Raw genomic sequence first — 22,515 nt, 5'->3', positions numbered from 1 at the left:
TGCATATAAACCAAATCGGGCGGAAAATCTATTGGTTGTTTATTAGGTTTAAGTAACGAATAAGCCCCTGTATTCCCGTTGACGAGCTGTCATTCCACTAACAGTTTGACTGCTCACTGGTGAAAACTCGTCGGTTTGGTATGGCAGCATTGCATGCTTTAGTGAGGAGTCTAGTTAATGATACTATCTTTTCTGGAGCTGCACAATTAAAACGTGTATTTTTACTGAAGCATTCCTAAAGAAACAAATGTTTCCTTGGACCAAACCAAATTTTCAGCTACTCATCTGGCTGACTGGCGCATACATTTTTATTGACAGAGGCTATACATATTAATATACAATTTGATGGATATATGGAGGCTGAGAAAACCTATCCACGCAGTACATTACATGATCTTGTTTCGAGTCTAAGGGGCGGGTCCCCATTCAAGCAAAGGGAGAGTCACTTTTTGTGGATATAGCGCTGGTGGGTATGAAATTAAAGCCCAACTAGTGTCGGTTCGATTGTACCCCTAGGCATTATTAAGGTTAAGCGTTTTCGGGAGTTATTCGTTCTTTATTGGGGGACATGGAAAAGTTTTGTTGAACTTTTCTCTATCTTTATGGGCTAATTGTAACACAGATTGATAATAAAAGATACGATACTACTAAAGTGTCTTGCAAATCTTGCCACTTTTAACAAGGTTACTGTGGCTCAGTTAAAGCCGCCTTTGTTGTTTTCACACTCACCGTAAGAAATCTATTTCGAAACCTCAATATCTTTCCATCAAAAGATCCTTTTATAGTCAGAGAAGGGATTTGAGGTTTTCTCCCCAAACTGAAGAGGAATTCATGGGTACTGCGCTTATCAGCCTTCATTACGTAATGCATATAAGAATTTAATCATTTATGCGCCGTATCTTACTTGAAAGTTTGTTTATTTGTCTTTTTTTCGCCAAGAATTTGCGCTGTTTACTGCGTAAACATGTTTTGCTGAGCATGCATAACACTTGCATATATACCTACATATATCAACTGGGCTACCATTCCAATAGCACTTTCAAAGTCATAATCGTTTCTGCTTTTTTTACTTTTGAAATTTGAGATTTATTGTTCGGCCTGAAGCACAAAAGGTTGAACTTTTTTCATCTCTCATTATTTCGATATATTATCCGCATGAAATCCATTGCAACGTAAGTAGACAGTTATTGTTATTTAAATAAAAATTCTGATTGCTTTATTACCTCCCGCCTTTGAACGGTGGGTAGTATTCATATCTCAAAGGTTCAAAGAATATGCTGGTTTTCGCCGCTAACTTTTTTCGAAGGTATCCATATTTTGGAGATATATATGTATCTACTTTTCAACTTTATATGTTCAGATTCGGTTGGATAAGTATACCAATGATAATTATCACTTTTAACATTTAAATTTGGGAATGTCTTGAATAACATTTTTAATTGGAATGAATGCAAGCAGATTCTTCAAGTAGTTTAATTGAAACCGAATTCAATTCAAATTACTGAAAAGATTAATGATTGCGAACGATGTGATGCAAGCTATTATTAAGATGGAATGAAAATGAGGATTTATGGGAAATTTTATAAGTCAGCACAGACAATTGAAGAGTCTGTCTGCAGTCGTTCATGGCGGTAAGGACGCTCTGATGTAGAAGGTGCGATCTGTCATTAGTATCTTTTCAGGATTTCGGAATCCAATGTGACCTTACTGTCTCTTATTTTTCCTAGGTATGTGCCTGATACAATTCAGACTGACAGTATGATATTTCCACTGCACTACAAGTCAATGCCCGCAGATAATAACGAAGGTTATCTGAATGTATTAACACCATTCAAGGGTACAGTTACTTAGTTACCCTTTGTGTTGTTTAGGTTTTAACGTAGATGGGAGTTTAACTCCTGGAACTTCGGTCTGGGCAAGAGTTAGCTTTTTTGTGGGTACACTCTGTAGGAGACGACGGTAGCTGCTGATAGAGGTCCATTGTATATGACCACAAATTTAATGGTGGAAAATCTCTTTAAAATTTTACAATTAACTAAAAAAGTAGAAAAGTTGAAACAAATTTTCACATGTCCCCCATCTAAAACCTAATGACTCCCTAGAATGCTTAACCCCGACGGCCACTCCTATTTTGCACTCCCGATAATTGCTAACCCCTTCTTTTTTATGTAAAAGAAAGGCGCGATTGACAGGCAAATAGGTAGTGAACGACAGGTGCAACCTCCCCTTTTACACGGGGGACAAAGGTGCAGACGGTGAATACCTCTGCAAGCAAATAGGAGGCTCAATTGCATTATTATCTCAATTCAATCTAAAGAGAAATCTATCCAATGTCGATTACTGAACCTCAGAACGGGTCAATTTCAATTTCATCTTAATTTAGCGAACTAAATGAAGGTCAATCCCAGTTCCCTTTCACAAACCTCCATACTAATCCCTTTGCCTTTCCGTCGATCTTTCAACTCTAATCCTAACTGTATTTATTGCAGAAGATACATTTATTTTGCCAGTTAAACTACAAATTATCTATGAGATTGTCATAGACATTACGAGATAGAATACGAGTAGCAGAGGCAATTCGTTGACTGGAACTCTTCCCAATTGCGGTTTACCGCGTGCACATGAAGCAACAAAAGATTCACGTCAGCGGCCGCTTCTTGTTGGTTATTAAAATGCCGGTGCTTTTGTGATTTATGGACAAAAATCACTCTTGCCAACTTAATTGAAACACGGTGCCTTCCATCAGTGGATTTCTATTGCGATAGGATCGACTACTGCTAACTTCTTTGCTACTGAGCTGGTAGTGCCTTTGTTGGTTGGCCGCGCGACAAATGACTCTAAACTAAGATGTCGTCGCGGGCAAGGAGTGTTGACGAACTTTCACTAGTTTTCAAGATATACCGTGGACGAGGGAATAAGCCGCTTCCAAGTTTTAAGACTCAATCAACGCTTCTTGGAGGTTCAGCCGACTCCGTGTGGATGCTATTGAACTGCACGTGGGCCAACGTCAGGTGCGTGAACGGGGTTCAGTTTGAGGGGCTCGGATAATAAGGCAAGGATTTATGGATTTATTCCAGATATTACAACGGTGTACTATGACTGGAATTTAAATCAAATTAGAAGATTTGAAAATTGTTCACTGAAATCGGGTCACTTGCGGGAACAAAGTTGCCGCTCGGCTTTTGGTTAGCTATGAGAGTAGCATTGAAACAGACAGAGAATAGTAAATTTCGGAATTGCACGATTTCAACTGAAACTCATTAATGTGACTACAAACAAGCCTTAAATCGCTAGTTTCTTGGAGGAAAGTGAAAGCAACTATTTAAATCATTAGGACAGCGCAGGTTATATGACTACTTTTCAAATGAGAGAAAGCTGTTGACAATAGAATACAGACACGTTGTTGTAGTACAATGAAGCACAAGGACCTTCCTTCAGTTTTAGATATAAAAATTTTGGCATTGAAACCGAAAAGATTGCAGAATTTTTGATGGGTATCAACCACATGACTCTGCACCTAAATAGTCTCTTGGACTACGAGATGAGAATTCCAAGGAAAATGTGATGTTTCCCCTACACTCTCATAATAGCTCATGTTTAAAGTACTGCCTAGCTTCAAAGAAAAGATCCCATCCCATATGTTCCTGGTAACTGGTCTTCATACTGATGGTAGTCATAACAGTGGTCCACCAATTCTTTGTCAGAGCTGTGGATTGACCGTTGTCTTAACAAATCTGCTTCAAATGTTGCACTTTACCGATTTTCAAACTTCTGAGTTTTGGTGGTCCTAGGCTTGATTTCTAATAGGCAATTTTGAATCTACGCATTTCCTATTGCATTTGCTTTCCTTCCTTAATAACCGGGTATCATGCACAGCTAGACCAAACCCTCTTCCACGGAAAAAGGAGAACTATTAAGGCACTTCCTGTACAGTACAGGCTCGGGATTTTGCTTTCCTCCTTTCAACTGCTAAACTCCAATGGATGCGTTTAGATTTATTGTACTTAAACTCCAGTTTAGCCGAGCTTTGGAAGTAGAAAACTATTTTTTAACTGTTCCCATTAGTAGGTCAGATATCAGTTTGCATCAGATTGTTCATTCAGCTGTAAATGAGAACTTAAATCAAATTAGAGTAATGACCTCTTGCTACCTGCAATGACCATTGGCAATTACGAAAATAACACTATCCTAAAATCTGAAAGGACGCTGGATATTTACGGTGCAAGATCGCTGCCTAAATTGACCAAGCCAGACTGAATGGTCATTTTGGTTAACTCCAGCCAATATATTTTTAGCAAACGACGCCCAACGTGGGCCCTACTGTGAGGAAAATCACTTTGGGACAATGATGTCAATGTAAATAGTAGTAATGACAATTATCCCGGACAATCAAATTGTATAACAATGGGTCGAATATTTAGTAAAGATAATTATTAACAGATGTTTCTAAAGCCAGTAAGGAGATCCTGTCAAAGACGCAATGTTCCGTGGAGTATAGAAGGGACGGGGTCTAGTTGCAGAGTTAGAACAGGTTTCGTCAGTTATGAATACACTTCGAATTGTACCAGTTGAAAGAATTGCCCTATAATTAATTATGCAGTATGGTTGTATATTTTAGTATAAAATAAACGCTTACATTAAAGTAATTCTATTTTTTGTCTAGTGCTACGCAATCCAGTGATGCGAGCAAGTAACGTAACAATTAGTGACAGTTGTGGGATTGCATAAGCCGAAATGGTTAAATTCGGGGCTTAAAAGTAGGGCAGTTGAAAAGAGAGCTATCAGCGTTAGAGCTCTTTACGACGGGAACCAAATCAGAATTACAGACACTTCGCGAATCTTTGGAGTCGTGGGAAAAGAATTAAAGGAAAAGATAAAGGAATTTAGGCGAAAGTGACTGTAGAACAAAAAGACAATCTAATCGAACAGCAAACGGAAGGCACTGAGTGTTTGGAGGAGGAAGGTTCTGAGTGTTTGGAGCTTCAGGAAAAGTATGGAAAGACAACAGGTAATTATAGAGCGGCAGGATGAAAACCCGATGTATTCAGAAGTGAGTATACAGAAGGAAGTAATACAGTATGAGGACGCCAACGAGATCACAAGGCCAAAGGAGCTGAAAACGGCAGGAAGAAGTTTTTAAGTTGCATGAGAGTACCAGAAAGAGAGAGTTTCAAAAATCGCAAGAATTGATCTGTCACCAGGTAACTAAAGAGCAGGAGCGAAACTACAGAGAATTAGTAGACCTTAGAGAGGAGGTCTATCGAGAAGGTGTAAAATGGCACTAGAAGGCCATGCTCGAAGCTACGAAACAAGAGGAACAAATTTGTAAGCAAGGTGAGCATACTTGGCAGTACAGTTCAAAGCCGGAGGAGATGGCTATTCAAGAGGTGATAAGTCGGCAGATGGAAAGTGTGAAGTGGCGAAAATCCCTCTCAAAGAATGCAGACACGCGTAGGCTTTACAGACAGGAGAAGGAAGCCTGGGACAACCAACTAGACTATGAACTCGAGAAGTACAGGGAATAACCGCATCCGGAAATTTTACCAACAAGTCGTAATATCTACGGCAGAAAAAGAAGACCATATAGAACCTGCCTGAGATGAAGCGACGGTGTAGGCCCGGACGCTAGACAGCTTTTAGGGATTTCGAATTGGTCGGCCAACTACGCCAATCGGCATGAACCGTAAAAATTGGCGATTTCCCTAATCTCTAAGTATAAAAGAATATATTTTGGAAGCTTCAGAAGAATCAACCTTGCAATCCACGACCAGGAAATAACAGAAGCAGACGCTTTCAGTGCCTAAAGTTGGACCCCCATCTACAAATTCCTCCTTGGGATCGGGAGTAATAATAATTCAAAACTAAGACCGTGTTCGGAAAACCGAGGCCGTCCTTTAGCATGTATAGAACTCCCCCTCCGACGTAGAATGATGTAACTCACTGTGTGCGTGAAGGTTTACAGTTCCAACCTTTCCACCAAATGTGGTGTCAATGGCTATAACCGTTTCCGAGAATAATGCATGTGACAGACAGACACACAGACACACACAAAGAGGTGTTTCCAGTGCATCAAATTTAGAGACATTTCGAGAAACTATATAAGTAAGTACGACAGGCCTAAGTTGTCCCGAAGAAGCGAAGAGGAAGGGCATATTGCCAAAGAGTACAACGCCAATCCCAAATGAATGCTATGCAGAGAACACAGGAGAGTAACATCTGCAATGTCACAGGCAGTTACAGATGTCCGGCGTTCAAGAAGGTGATTTCAGCTTTTCGTAAACGAAATTCCTGTAGTCGAATTCAAACCATTGTTAGGCAGCCCAGGACCTGCAGCCTCAAAGCATATTTGAAAATAAAATTGACATTGCCATCCTATGTGAATATTACAAAGACCTAGTACAGTAATGTTTGTATATCAGACAGAAGCGGAGACATTATCTGGACCTATGGAAAGCGAGCAATCGAAGACACGAATAATAGCCCAGAAGACGGATCCACACGAGTTAAGATAGGCGACGTTCACATATTCAGTTGCTACGCTGCGAAAAGCCCCATGGATATCTAAGAAACTTGGCAAACAAATGTTCGAGGAAATAATTCTGCAGGAAGCGATGACAATGCGAAACGCAGAAGAAAAGGTGTCGCTGGTTCTTAAAAGGATATGAAAAGTATGTGATGCTTCCGTACTATGCCGCACTGTACTCAAGAAATGAATGCATAACTTCTGGTGGAATGCTGAAATCGAACAACCACCGTAGCAGAAACCGGCCTGACTCTGAAGAGTTACACAACCAAATTAATAAGGCAAGTAAAGAACTGCAAACAGCCATCTCTAGAAGTAAAACTAAACACTTCAAGATGTTATGCAAGGAAGCGGACTCCGTCCAATGAATGCACCTCTCATTCAAGGCAGTCATGGCATCAATAAAGGATAAAAGCTCGCTACCAATCACTCACACATTATTCATACTCTCTTCCCACTAGTTTCAAGCGAACCTACTCACTGTTCAGATAGAGCTCGATGAAATTCCCGAAGTAACCACTGAAAAGGTCCTGGAAGTCGCAAAGAAGATCGACTAAAGTAAAGCCACAGACTAAGATGGCGTTCCAAATAGAGCTCTGATAGCTACCGTTAAAACATTTCCAAGGTGGTTCGCTGAAACATTTACGACATGCCTCAAAGAAGGGATTTTCCCGAAAAAGTGGAGGAAACAGAAGCTTGTATTAATCCCAAAGTCAAATAAACCTTTGGGTGATCCTTCGTCTTATAGGCGTATATGCCTATTACACGGCGTTGGGAAACTTTTCGACTGGGCCATCTACAATAAGATTGTATCGATCACAATAAGCAGGGTGGCCTCTCAGGTAGACAGTTCAGATTTCGCAAGGCAAGATCTAATGTCAATGCAGTCAGTAAGGTGACGAAAATTGCTGAGAAAGCGGTACAGGCCAATAGATCTTGCGCGATAGTTACTCTTGACATGAAGAATGCCTTCAATACTGCAAAATGGAGCAAAATAATTGCTGGTTTAGTCGTATTGGGCGCTTCCAAATACCTCATAGAATTTCTCCGGGAGAGGCTATTGTGTTACGATTCGGATGATGGACCTAAGACGCATAGAACAATTTGCCGGATTCCACAAGGATCTGTCCTTGGTCCTCTCCTGTGAATAATAATGTACGGCGAAATTTTAAAGTTGCAACTGCTCAAAGGAGTGACAAACGTTGGCTTTGCAGACGACATCATAGTGACTATCCTGTCACAAAATATTGAAGAGATCAAGGTCCTCATAAACAAGGCACTTTTCGAAATAAAATCTTGGTAAGAAGACGCTGATCTGAACAGAGCGAAAAACCAAAGTAGTTTTGATCATCAAGTAATGGAAACAAACGTCGGTAAAGATAAAAATTGGCGAATACATCATCCATTCACAACCAATGTTTAAATAGCTAGGAGTCACGCTTGACCAAAGACTAAAATTCAAGCCCAAAAATGGCTTCCAGGGTTACTACATTGAGAATGTTATCAAATGTAAGTGGCTCTATGCAAAGCCGTCGACTCCTTATCTCGAGAGTTGTCAGCTCCATCTTGCTTTATATAACTCCAGTCTGGGCATAAATAAAGCTACCAGCAAATAGAAGAAAAATCGCGGTCTCATAAGGATTGAGTGCATTGCGAAAGTTGTACGCTTACTGTACAACATCAGACGAAGCAGGATGTGTGATAGCAGGCATTGTCCTCATCGACATCTTGGCTAACGAGGGTCAACGCCTATATGACCCATCATATCCAATCGGCGAGTCCTGTGCTATCATCGGCAATTAGGACAAAAATTAATACACCAGTAGCTTCTTTCTAAGCTAAGTAACTTTGTGCTGATGAAGTTACCCCTTCCTCCCGAAATATATATCTACACTGAAAAATAAAGATTGTAGTTTGGAGGAAAAAAGATAGGATGATTCAAATAAAGTGCGCCTGACTCATAGGATCATTCCATATGTCTCAAAATGGATCAAATGAAGTCACGGTGAAGTTAGCTACGACCCAACTCAATTCCTAAGTAGACACGGAGGATGCCGTGTACACCTTTATCGCTCCAGGCGTGACGACTCCCCATATTGCCCATGTGCGATAATTCCCGAGGATGGTGAACATGTTGCTTTTCACAACCCGAGGTCCGCCGTACACAGAGCGGAGGCGGAAATTGACGCCGGAACGCGATTGTGACCCGAGAATATCGTGGATGAAATGTTAGTCTCTGAGAAAACTTGGAGGGTGGTGGAAAAATGAATGAAGGCGATCCATAATCTGCAAAGGAAGGAGGGGCATCCGAGGAAAATTGAAAATGACGACACAAGTCGCAGTTCTTAGCTGACCCTGCCCCGCAACGTAACACCAAAACAACGGTCCGGCATTGTAATCGAAGGAGAGGGGAGGGTGGTTTTACTGAGTAAAAGTCTCACATAACCGTATGGCAGGAGCCAGCGGTAAGTTTTGAACATTACCACCTTCCAACGCAAAAAAAAGACATCTTACGCTGCTACAACAACTCTGGCTCCTCCTTGCTACGAACTTCACAACTCGAACAATATCAAACCAATCAAGTCAGGCCAAGAAGTTTTTCCAGAGGAAATTCAACATTGAGAGCGCTGTTGTAGTCAGAAGATAGCCTTGCTATTCCAAACGCCTGAAAGGTCCTTAAAAATACTGACGGTGTCTAAGTTGGCCTGGTACTAACTAGTTAGGTGGACAATTTTGACGCTGCATCAGTTTTCATTTATCAAATCTGAAATTGAACTTCCCACTTTGATTCAAAATTTAAATAGCGATTCAGGAAGAGAGTTTCCAAAGTAAAACGTAAACCTGGAAATAGGAAGAGGTCCGTAACCTATCATAAAACGCAGTTTCCCAGGTAAAAGATGACCCTACAAGTAAAAAGTGGTCCCCAAAGTGAATGAGGAGCGAACACCAGGGGTTTATATATAAAAAAATTGCGGGATATCATGCTGACAAGTGACTTGCAACTAGGAAGGAAGTGATAAGATTTCGTCAATGGCTCACGACAATCGTCAAAAACGGTCATGTCAGAAAAATACAAATATATTTTCCGTGGAATGACCACACAGAAATTCCTCAATGTACACAAAACAAACAACATCCAACTTTTCAGGTACGACATTATGACTTCACGTTTGCCCCATCCAATTTGCGTAACGATACGCAGCATCAGTAGCTGCAACAGCACAACATCCCACATCAGAGGGCAAAGAGAGATTTGCATTAGAGGAAGAACTAAGCCATGCCGTTTATCATAAGTGGCAATTAGAGCTACGATATGTCTTTTAAGACCGCTACCGACTTTTCGCCGGCGAAAGGTACATTTGCCGAGTGCTCGTATCTCATCCGTCTACGTCTATTTGCCAGCGTAAATCTTACAATTATACATCCCGTTGCTCATGGATGCGGACACGGTCGAATCATATCATTTTTGTAGTGCACATAAGCGGAATGGAGTTTGAAGCAAGTCGATCTTGGCCGGCTGGTGGTAGATAGTATATAACCTGCTTAACGGCTTCTTAGAATCGATTGAAAGCTTTGGAAAGGGATTCAAGATTTTGGTATCGATCTGATGGGTTAATTTTGGAGAAAAAGATACAACAAGGGAAACATACAGGCGAAAAGCCAACGGGTCTTGAAGAGTCGAAAAAACAATTTGGGATGAAGTTAGGAAGGTTCTTACGTTAGTTAGAACCTACTCCACTTCAGGAAGTTGCCTTAACTTTAAATCTTGGTCTCCTATCATCACAGCATTGAATGGGTGAAACTACAAAGTCCTGACTACACACCTGGAAAAGGGAAGGAAAAAAGGTATTTTCAAAAATTAAAAAAATTCGGCTCCTCAAAGGGGCGGAAATTGGACCGCAACAGTTTGAGTGACGTGATTTCCTGGAATGCATAATCTTTGAAATCATTGAGTGAACATGTAAAGTATGAATTTATCACTCTAAAATTCAAACTATATCTCTCGATATTCCGATTTTTTTCACAAAAGCTAAAAGGTAGCGCGGGACATGATCCACCCCACGTTGGGCGCCATCCAGGAAAAGATATTTTTAGGTAAATTAAAGGAAGTATTTACTTCTAAAGAACAAGGAACGTAGCCCTAGGATTTGAAGGACATATTTTAGATGCGAAGTACCATTTTGATGTTGTTAGTCTATTCATCTTCCCAATCGATCTATTGACCATCATCCACCATCCCTACCTTAACTATGTGACTTGCAGTATATCCAAAGTCTCCATCATTCGATTATCCAGTATAATCTCGATGTCAACCGGGGCTTAAAATAAACGCCAGTACGCCTACACATTTTTGAAATGTTTAACGGATGACAGTTGTTGGGCTGTAGGTTAGCACTGACCGTTAGTTCTGTGATCCATGTTTCACATCTATTGGACCCCGAGTGCAGCATGAGTTAGATAAATTTTTTATCATGTCCGCAGGTAATTCAGAGCTCTCACTGGTTCTTCTGATTCCAAGGTGAGGCGGAAAAGTAAATAGAAATATTATTTAAGGAGTTTTTATTGTTTGTTGGTTGCAGCTATAATTGCATTCATAACGCCTTCACCGTACTTCTGTGATATATGTTTTGATAGTGGTGATTTTACTGGGTTTCTATGGTCATGAATTGTGTTTACAAATTAATTCCAAGTGTAATAACGGTTCTATGGGGTAATATTTTCTGGTATTCCAGAGACTGAATGGGATAGGTGTGAATTATGATTGTCTTCCTTGTGATAGATGACCCTATGTGCGCTGTGAGTTAATTTAGTAAGAGATGGTGTTTGAGAATGGGACCAGAGTGTTATCTATCATAGGGAGTTTGTTGGAAATCCTTTTATATTACGAGGGTTATTTTAGAGAGGCATTGGAACTATAGGCATTGGAACACGCTGGATTGGTTAATGGAGATATTTACAAAAGTCTTGATATTTTTTTGTGGCTCCTTGATTAGTTCAAAAATTCTGGAGCCTCACCCAAGCGTAAAGATATTATCACCGAGCTGTAAGTTATATAAATATGTTATGCTACATACCGAGCAGCGAAGAGTCAGTAGCGACGCTCTAATACGGCTCTGGCTACGATTGTTTCTTTGACCGCGTTGTCTGGAGGGGCCTATATGGGGTCCACATTGTTTTGAATAGACAGACCTTGATAGGAAAAAACCAAATCTAGGCACTAGCATAGCCTTAGTTGTAAATAGGTTGGGTCTAAATGGCGTTAGCATGGGCGTAGAAGCAGGACCCTAATGAAATAACACGAAATAAACTTTTTATTATTTTCCCACATCTACCGCTGAACATAGCACCAAGTGTGGATCTAGCTTTGGTCTGGTTAGAATTTATAATTAGTGCCTAAAAAAAGCACTAACAAATTAGGAAGGGTCAAGGGCTTAGCTTTCCCTGAAAATCTCAAAATTTAAACTGGACCAACCTAGCTAGGGCGTGGTGCTTAAATCTGATGAATATAAAGGGAGAAGTGAGTCTTTTTAGGATATTACTCGCCTTGTTTTCGAGTGCCTCCATTTTCTGATGAACCTTAGGAAATTATTTACTAGTAAAATGAAGCTTTAAAATTATTCCAAGATACCTAAATTACCGCCCCCAGCTGTCAATAATATAGAAACTTTGCGGAAGTGTTATTCAATTTTAAAATTGCAGTAACTATAGACAGAAATTTAATAAGCCTATCTGCCTTAAAACGACAAAAACGGTTGCGAACCCAGGGCCCGATTAATTCCGAAAAGTAGTTCCACTACTGCTGGAAATCTATCTAGACTTAAAAAACGCAGAGCTGGAGGTCAAATTAGATGGAAATACCGATAAATGGGATGTATTTAAACGTCTCAAGTTTCTGAGAATCGCCCGACAATTATTCCAACCCTAAGCAATCGAGTGACTACAGTGCTGAGAGCTAAGAGTTCACTGGAGTTAAGATGAGGCCGCAGACGATAAACCCTGGATACCAGATAGTCCGTATTTTAAAACAAATCTTATCTCCAGCTCCAGCAATCCACTTTTCTCTCTTTTAGTGTCAGTCCAACCCTAAGTGAAAAGGCAATGAATTTTGACTTAAATTCTGAATTTTTCAATTAAAAGTCAACCTAAGTAGCTCCTTCCGTCAATAGTCCTGGAACAAGGCTTGTACCGAACAAGCAAACTGCCTCCGTGCAGAACAATGCCCCCCGGCATTTCACAGCCATCAGGTTACCTATGGGCAAAAATCATCCAAGGCAATTTACAGCGGACTGATTTATTGACGGTTGAAAGGGTAGAACGTCAGCCTCTCAAACTCGTTGCTTTGGATTCGAGTTCCAGTCATCGTAGATGTTTACATTCGTTTTGTGTTTGCTCCTGTGAGCTTACCGCTTAAACAGCGTTAAGTGCGATGATAACGCAACTGAATTATAGTTTCATTGAAAAATAGAATTAAAAAAAAAATAACAAGGAAGACACTGATCGATCCCTCGGGATGAATACACGAAGTAGTGAATCTGCTCTTTAACTGTGCATATATCCGATCGCAGCTCGTCGAGTTCTACTGTGTTTTTTCTGCTGAGGACGAGGGTGCTTGTACGACCGACGTTGTTTCCACGATGCAGAAGGAAGTACGGCGTAGACTTTGTCAACTACGTCAACTGCAGTTTGTAGGGGCTGACCATCAATTGTCGCCATAATCGATTGAAGAGCAGATGGTAGGCATCTTAGCCAGAGACTTCACATCTGAGGCTCTGAAACTGCTGTACTGCCGAGCAAGCGGTGGAGGAACTGGGAGGGTTTTTCGTCATCCATGTACGTGTTCTTCACGACCTGCGTCATCCTCTCAATGAGGCAGCAAATATTGCTGCCGTAAGTCTGTTATGTTATACCACACAAAGCTTGCGTCTACGATTTTAAACCAAATTTCAGGGTCGTAGGAATTGAAGCCTGGAAAACTTGGTGCACCGTTTATTCCAGTCACAGTCATACTAGTGTCTTTAGGAATGTTGCGTGTTATGGTCATTCTCTTTTTCATTGCTTTTCTGATTACCTTGAACCCGGTATTCTTTTTTTGGACTCGGGGTCACCACTTCGGAAATTACGAGGTGAGGTTGATGGTTGGGAGCAGAAATTCAATAATTCAACTGCAGCTCCTGCTTGCCAGATTTGTTTTTGAAATAGCCGCAATCACCAATGGAATGGGTTCTTTAGAATTAAAGGCACAAAAATGTTCACTGATGCATCAGCCGGAGAAAAGGAATAGGAATAAGGGGTGCTTTACCTGACAGCAACGAATATGTGCACTACTTCATTCAATCTGTTCTGACGGCCAACCCGCGTTATCAGTCTCAAACAGCAATATTATGTGATACTCGTTGATGTAGAGTTGCAGCCGGTTGTCGATAACAGTGGGTTCAGAGTAGATTTTGGCATTAAGTCATCCACCGGTAAGCCAACTCTGAAAGGTGAAGCTGCAATGTTTCATGCTGCCATATGTAGAAATCTGAATTCTAGCCGGCAGTTAAAAATCATTGTGAAAGAACCGGAACTATAACAAGGAAACAATCAGGGAAGTAGCCTCAGTTATATTATATGGTCGTCACAATTGACGCTCGTGTATGCACGACACGCCCAATCTGCTGCCTCTGATCTTGCTTGGCCTGGACGCCACTTTTAAGGACGATTTGCAAGTATCCTCTGCGGAGATGCTGAACGACACTTAGCGTTTCGTAAGGATAATTCTCCACTCAGAGCCCACCACGTTCCTCGAGTTTCCGCAGCCTTACGCAGATTATTAAGCTGGCGTCACACCTTCAAGAAATATCCTACAACCACCATACTTTGGTCTGCAGGCTACACCATAGACCTCCACGGCCAGCATTGTATCTTCGCGACAGATACCTTAAATTCTCGAAAAGGTCGACCGCCAAATCGACGGTATCTCGTCAATCGATTTACACAGCCTGGCACGACCAACACCTCAAAGGCATCCGTCAACAGCTAAGCAACTTAAAGGTTCAACATAGGAGGCAGCCACGCCTCCAGGAACCGGAATCCCTAAGCGCCTTAAAACGGTTCGGTCTATTCGCTTCCAGCGTACGTCACTTAAAGGAGAGTTCTGTGCCCCGGGGCTTGGCCAGCCGGTTGCTCCCATTCAGCCGAAACCAGAGCAGCCTAGGCCACAATTGCATAAGAAAGCGGTAACACGGAGGTAACATTTCATAAGTCTCTTCGGCGGATGACATCGTTGAGAAATTAAAGAAGTCTACTACTTTCGCTCCGCTTGCGATGAACATAAATTGGACACCCCCCCCCCCCTTTTGGAAAATGAAGGTTGCCTGGTTTACCACGCTGATTTTTCACTCATGTTTCAGGATTTCTAGCCCAGACGCAACACACTTGTGCTTCACCAACTTCTGAAGCTTGCGAACTTGTGGAAACATTACGTGAAAGCTAAAGGATCAGGTCATGCCAGCGTTGGCACCGACAGTGGAAAAATCATCTGGAGAGCACCTCAAGCAGAGTACTTTGCAGGAGATTAATGTTTAAAAATTGCACGTCTTCAGATAAAAATATCAAAACAGACTGAATGATGGGCTTCTATCAACAAAACCCTACAAAAATTTACGAAAACCTAGACATTTGGCATGAATCCTACCCATCACCTGACTAGAACATTAAATTCATGACAACCGGCGTCCAATCGAGGTTTGCCGCAATCGAAAGTTCCAGAGAAAGGTACACCCAAAAAATTCTTGACAATCTTATATAAGCCATAGGTCCATGGAAGGAAGGGTTCACGCCGTCCTTTCTTACCATAGATATCCATCTCGCATCTCACATTTTTGGTTGGTGGGTTTCCCGCGTCCTTTTAGATCAAGATATCCGCCCACCACAGTCTGCTTAGTCCGATGTTATCCATCTTCAGCATTGGCAGATCAGATATCCCTTTTTTCTCCCTTCTCCTTTTGTTTGGCCTCAAGGGTTATCTCCCCCGCCCCGTGGAACCCCCTGATAATAATTTCAGATAAATTTTAGATAATTAGATAATTTTACGCTAGTCGAATTTTTGCTGAAAAACAGTGTAGTAATCCTAGCGGCAAAGACTAGGTCCTCTGGTTTAGGTCTTCATGACACAACCGTTAACTTACCACTTGCAAAACTACAATTGTAAAAATGATTGAGTTAAAATTGGACCACATTAAGGAAGGACAGGAAAAAAAATATGTTCCACGTAGAAATAATCAGAAACACATAAACAAAAGATAATCCTCTTATTGTTCGATATCTAATGGTTTAATGACAATTGACTGACTTCCTTAGATTCGATTATGTAACTCAGCTCAGCGTATGACATAATTTCAGATGCATAATAAAGTAATAACGCCCACGAGAATAATAAAGGAATAATATGACAAGGTGTGTAGGTCTGCGCCCGTGGTGCCCTGCAGCTAATTCAAGTACTCGCTGCCGGATTATCCGTTGTTTTTGCTGATAAGTGCATTAGCTTCTATTAAATCCGCGGATTTCCAGATCTTAAACGCGTTTCGGAAAGAGTTTCTAACCGGCCACTGCTTCCTTTATTCAGAATCAAACTCATTCGAGCCCTAGCAACATGCGATTCGGACCAACTTAAAAAGCTACGCTTACCTGACTTTCCAACTTTGGAGCTGCCAAGAACAACTACTTTTATCCGATTCAGATGCGTCATATTAGCAGACCTGGATACCAATTGTCCCAAAGCAGTCGTTCATCATCTTCACAATATCTTTTTGGGGTAATTCTGCAGCGTGGCTTCTCGCGTACCCGAAGACCTGGTCACCGAAAAAAACTGCTTGGAATGCACTTGATATTCTTAGAAGAATTGGCAAATGATGAGGTTTCCGCGAAAAAAAAATGAGCCGGTCGATGGCAAAACAGTAATGTTAATGACACAGGTAACTTGGATGGTCGTTCACGGTGAATTGTCTATGCAAACTTTTTTCACTTGTTGGCCGCATCTTAACGCCACAATAGCGCCCGTTATGTAGTTGAGGCACGTAAAATTCAGGAGGGTTCACTAAATTAACCGTAAGTCGGACGAATTGGCAGCACACTCTGCTACGACGTTGTAATGATTATTACGCAAATTTATTGTGGAAATGAATTTGCAGCAACGGTAGAAGGTCATTGTGATGTCGGCGAAGAAGTTTGTTGTTAACATGGACATGTTGACAAGTGAATTTAACGGGCATTTGTCATACGCGAGATGGATTTGGATGGAAAATCTGAAAAGGAGAGAATTTCTAGTTAATATGGATGGTTTTCGTAGGAATTATTAGAGAGAAATAGCTTGAAATAATGTAATAATGATCCATGAAGACAATCCACATTTGGTAAAGGTTCAATTTTCAATCCCACCCCCACAGGGAGAGGTGTTTATGGAGGGGGATGAATGATGAAATTGAGGGTGTTTTGATATCATCATAATAAAATTTGATCAACTACCCCCACCCCGGAGGAGAAGGGGGAAAAAGGATGTGTAGTTGGGAGAAGAAGGTCCCCCTCTTCCTAACACTATTGAAGAATTGTGGCGAACACTCCTGCGTGCGCAGTTGCAGGACGGAGTAGAGGGGCAGATATGGCAGACAAAAAGCTTATTGATGATACGAAAACGGCTCCCTTTCTGGGCGCCGTAACTTTAAGTAGTGGCTGCTACGGCTTTTAGATAGAGATGGAACGGGGAGACCTTAGGAGAAGGTTAGGAAAGGTACCTACAGATGTTAATGGTCATATATCACCATATTCAGGTACTAAAGAAGCCAAAAAAAAAAACAATACCAATGTTTATACGAATGGCGCCCAATGTGGGATAAAATGCTTATGTCATCAACACAACTTGAATGAAGTGGCACACCACAGTTGACGCTCTTTGTGATCGATGCATCAGGGAACGCCCCAAATAAAAAATCTACCGCAGTGTTGTCCGCCCTATCGTCCACTATGGTTCAGAGCGCTGGCCAAATTCCAAAGACAATTCCGCCACGCGGTAATAGAGACGAGGATATTACATTAGCTGAACGTAACACCTTGTGACCATATTCGAAATGAGGACATCCGTGATCGATACGGGGTTGCACCAAGAAGGCTACATACAGCAGGAGCAAATCGAGTCTCTTGGCGGCACCGACTGTCATGGCATACATGCGGGTTAGGTATGAAGTAGTTAATTGGAAGGTGAATCATTGAAGCCCAGATGGGTTTTTGTGTATGCTTCCCCTTGGAGGCAGTCAGCAATACTGTGATTGAGGGCAGACCAGCAGTGATTGATAAGTTGACACCCACCGAAATGGTTTAGTTACAAGGCCCGGTCGCATGACTTGCACCCTGCGTGTTTTAGATATCTTGGCTTTAATCACCGCGTGGCTGACTGCCGTGCGAAGGACCATGTCTGCGCTCGTTGCTCGCAGAGTGGCCATATGGCCCCCTCTTGCAGTAACGAGGTTCACTTCCTGCTGGGCATATGCTCCGGTCGATGTTTTGCACGACAGTTGACCTGCGCCGGAGCGCCTGCCGTGATGTATGATCACGGCCAGCACATGTGCGAGCAAAGCATTAACGTAGCCATGTTGCAGGAACCGCGGGCAGTTAATGACTACGTCAGGGACTTGCCTGGAGATATGGGTGGCCAAGGCGGCCGTCATCGTTAATGATATGCGGCTGGATTGGTAGCTTTGCTTATGCATGTACTGTCCACCCACCGATGACCTGAGCAGTATATTGCGTACCTGGATGAAGTGGTTCACGTATTCGCGTCTTCTCCCGCCCCTTGGCAAGGCCCTGGAGAGGATTATAGTCCAGCGACTGGAGATCTGGTGTCTAACAGACATTATGGCTTCCTTGCTGGCAGGTCCACCTGTGACGCCTTAATGTATGTGAAGAACTTTGTTGTCCGTTGTCATAGCAAATACGTCCTTTGAATCTTAGTAGATTCCAAAGGCGCATTTGATTACCTAAGTTGGTCGTCGGTGTTGTTGTTAGCTCTGTGGAAGAGCTACTTCCATGGTAGGAATATATTTGTCCAAGGTGTCAACGAGCGTGTGTGAGTGAACTTCGAGCGCTGCCGCCCACAGGTATCTATCGTAAGTCCATTTATATGGAACCTGATGATGGACGAACTCTTCGGTGAACTTTCTACTGTCGCTGAATGTGTTGTCTACGCGGACGATTTCCTCATTCTTGTTCAGGGGAACAGTCGTCTTGAGCTCGAGCAGCAGGGTACTGAGTATGGAGATGATGCTGAAGGGCTGTTTACACTGACTGCCCTTGGTTAAATTGAATGGAATTTCTTTGAAATACCGGCAGAAAGTGACATACTTGGGAATAACGATCACGGGGTCCTTGGGTCCGCACCTGCGCGAGCTCAAGCCACAGTTGACTAAATTGGTATATTTGTTGAGGCGGGTGATGAGGGGGACTCTTCCTTGCATGTTCGTACGGATCCCCTATATTGTATGATTTTCCGATAACGGCACAGGACAGGAAACTGTTCCACGCTTACCAGCGAGTGGAGTTGTTAGCGTGTCTTCTTGTATGTCGTACGGTCTCAATCGACGCCATGCACGTCTTGTTGGGTCTTCCTTCTCTTGATATGAAGGTAGTCCGGCATGCCACGGCCTACAGGATCAGGATGGACTGCATACAGACTTAGTAAGTGTGGATCAGGTGGAGGGTCTAGGGCCCCTTGCAATCAAAAGGGTGTTTGATGAGACTGTAGCATCTAAGTGGCAGTTCAGATGGAACGAATGTGGAATAGGTGGACTAGTTGCATGTCCTCTGTGTGTGTTCAGCGTACTGTGACATCCGTAATCTAGACAGCATTGGCGTTCACGTGGTGAACGGTAGATATGATTTTAGCCAGTGCCTTGCAAGCAGTGATACACTTCAATGTGCTAGTGAATTCGCGCGTGCTGCCTTCCGACGAAGGAGGGAGTTCGTCGACGCTGCTTCACCTGCAATATGATGGGCCAATGGCCATAGTGGCCGTGGTAGACAGCTATCAGCTTTGTGTGTTTTGTGTTTGTGTGGCCTTGTGACGTCTTTCATTTGGTATTGTACGCAAAGCGATAGTTGACTTGTGGAAAGGTTTCGTTACAGTGCCCCGCTTCGAGCTAATTCCAGTAAACCCGTTGAGGAGTGCTGTCCTTACGTACTCGAGGAGGGTGATCAGACCCAAGTCTGCAAGGGACTCATCTGAAGTGGCTTTTACCACAAGGTGTCACCGGAGGTTATCTGGTACCATGGGGCCCTACCCCCCCCCCCTCCCCATTAACCTATGGTTGTCAAAAGAGGGTATCAAATCTTTTTTCACCAAATATAGTCATGTGGGGTATCAACTAAAAGGTCTCGATTAGTACTTTCCGAAGCCGGTATTAGTTTTTATATGGGCTGCAAATAGGAGAAGTTCGGGGCTCGGAATTGGTCAATTACTTCAAGGACTCATTTTAAGAAGCTACCCAACCCAGAAATCTAGGAAGAAAATATAGTGGTCTGTGCACACGATAGGGTATTTTGCGATCTAGCCACAAAATACTCTCCATGCCAATTGTCTCCTGTCTGCCTGACTAATTTGTAAGAGGTAATTACGAGTGGTTGTTACGTACTTTAATTTGGATACCAAAATTAAGAGAAGAATCTTCATTTGTAGTGAGCCCAATAGGCAGATAGTTATGTATCTTTTTCTTCTGAAGCAGGTTTGAAGTTTCTGGTACTTTCCACTGATTGACCGTAAATTGAACAATGTCCAAGGGTTTCAATTTCTCTCTGCCTCACCACGAACTCCTCCTCGAACTCCAAAATTCATGGAAAATTCAAACCAAATCCGATCGAGTGTTTATGATCAAATTCTTTTATTGTCCGAAACGACTAGCAAATGCGAAAGTCAAGTGGCAAATGGTCCATTCATCCGTTCAAAGTTCACTACCCTCAGCTGCAACAAAAAGGCTCAAAAAGTTGCTTTCGCTATTTTTGAGTGTTGCGGATTGCCTGGAATTCCGCGTAAAGTTTTGGCAACAAAATCCCAATTTTTTGCAAGTCATCAAAAAACAAGACAACTCTTGTAATTGCTACCGCCTTCAGAGGCTTCCCGTACATGCTACCACCGCCGGCCACGGCGGTGATGACAACAAGTAGTTTTATTTTTGAAAGCTCATTACAATCTGCACACCGTGGTCGCCATAGGTATTTCAGTAAAGCTGGTTTGAGTATGTGCGATCTGTATCAGCTTCATCGACCAATTGGCAATTTGCCGGGACTGTGGCGATGATGACGGCCTGGCAAAATGGAAATGATTTTTATGAAAGTTTTAGCATTTGGTGTTGTGTGATCGAGAGCCACCGACGAAAGTTTGTAAATTTGTCGAGTAAGGTGGAGGAGGGCACGTAAGTGGTTTCTTGATGGCTCAATTCAATGATGGAGCGCGACTTACGCGAGTGCTCGAGTTAATTTGCTAATTCTCAAAGAAATTTTTGCGGCTATTGCCTCAGTTTGTGGCCGTGAGTGGGCAGTATTAGGGTCGATCGGACGATTTGGAAGATATCGGAAATCTGGTCAGGTTTCGATTTTGCCGGTGTATTACTTGTGAAATGATCTAGTTGTCGTTCATGTACGTGCTGCCAAGCACGTACCCAACTAGAATAAATCTGCAGCATGATCGCACTCCCACCAAACCACAGGGACTACTAAGGCCTTCCGGGAAGGACCTCCTGTTTTCATGACCTTGTGAGACCCACCTCCTAGATCCCAACCCAAACATCGGATCTTTCCACATATCGGCAGTCCCAGTCCACCCCTACACAAACCACTTTTTTAAATCCACTAAGCCCATAACGCAAAGCTTCTTAAGACAATCTCCTCTAATTCAAGGCTACGATTATCGCCGTAATCCGCCACAAGTAATTTTGCATCTCAGTTCCGGTAAATTAATTGAGTCAGGTACTTGGCAGCTTTTTTTCTTCTTTCTTCATTTTCCTTGTCTTGTTAAGTATTTTGAAAGACAGTAATGTTTGCGGCACTTACGCTTACGTTTACGATCTGGTTTTTTATTAATTTCATTTATTAAAATTGAAGAAAGTGACGCTATAATGGTTCTTCATTTGGGTAGGTTATTGTTGAATTCTGTAGAGTATCTTGTATATTTTTTTCCGGTGAAAATAGCACTTTCTGCTTAGATTTGCTGCGTCACATTGAAAGTGAAATGATGTGAAGCTGACAGTGAACATTTATTAGATTTTGAAGGAGTGTTTACACGCTGGTAACCGGAGAGAAATGTGAACACCCAGTCGATGAGAATGTGTTTACTATTCATTCAAGATATTTTTCTTCTTGATGATGTTGAATAGATTTCTTGCTATTTCGAGTGCTTATTCTCTGTTAATCTTGCCCGTGTTAAATATTACAAGCTTGACCGAAAAAGGGAGGGGATTTGGTAACTTGGACTGCATGAACTTCCTGATATGAGTCACAAGTTTGGGCTTAGATGAACCATTGAGCTGAAAATCAAGTACTATGCGGAGAGATCTCCAAGAAATAGCGGTGGATAGTTCATTCTACATCAAAAATTGAGCTTAAATCGGATTGAAACATAAGCTCCTTGACAAAAACATGTTTTACGCTTTCCTGGAAAAAACCTTAAGGATTTTTGTTCCCAGGACAAAGGTGAGGCACCCTCTGCCCTAGAACCAAACCAAGCCATCTTCGTCCCTCTTTTGGACCTTAAGGATTATCTTACATAATTCTTAGATTAAAATTTCTAATTCACCAAAATGCTGGTACGGAGTTAGAGCAATACCAATCTTGGTATTTTGAGGGCCATTTGTTGAAGGATTTCTCTGTAGATCCACAATGCATTTTGTCCTACAGGAAAGAGGACGTGGCAGACTGACAGATGGTGGCAAATGCCCGATATATAAGAGGAAGTTGGACCTCACTGGTTT

At 42.1% G+C, this 22,515-nt stretch overlaps 1 protein-coding gene across 3 annotated transcripts in view; it reads right to left on the bottom strand.

Moving 5' to 3' along the window:
- Positions 1-22,515, bottom strand: part of LOC119658623 (ras-related and estrogen-regulated growth inhibitor-like protein) — a 187,724-nt gene that overhangs the window by 147,962 nt on the left and 17,247 nt on the right. For all 3 annotated transcript variants that reach the window (XM_038066119.1, XM_038066118.1, XM_038066121.1), the window contains one exon: positions 16,193-16,809. In XM_038066119.1, the coding sequence (XP_037922047.1) occupies positions 16,193-16,253 (61 nt within the window). In that variant the 5' untranslated portion in view covers positions 16,254-16,809. The remainder of the gene's footprint in view (positions 1-16,192; positions 16,810-22,515) is intronic.

Source organism: Hermetia illucens, chromosome 6 (assembly GCF_905115235.1).
Source record: "Hermetia illucens chromosome 6, iHerIll2.2.curated.20191125, whole genome shotgun sequence".
NCBI lineage: Eukaryota > Metazoa > Arthropoda > Insecta > Diptera > Stratiomyidae > Hermetia > Hermetia illucens.
The sequence above is the reverse complement of the archived record's forward strand: the minus strand, read 5'-3'. Positions and strand labels throughout refer to the sequence as shown.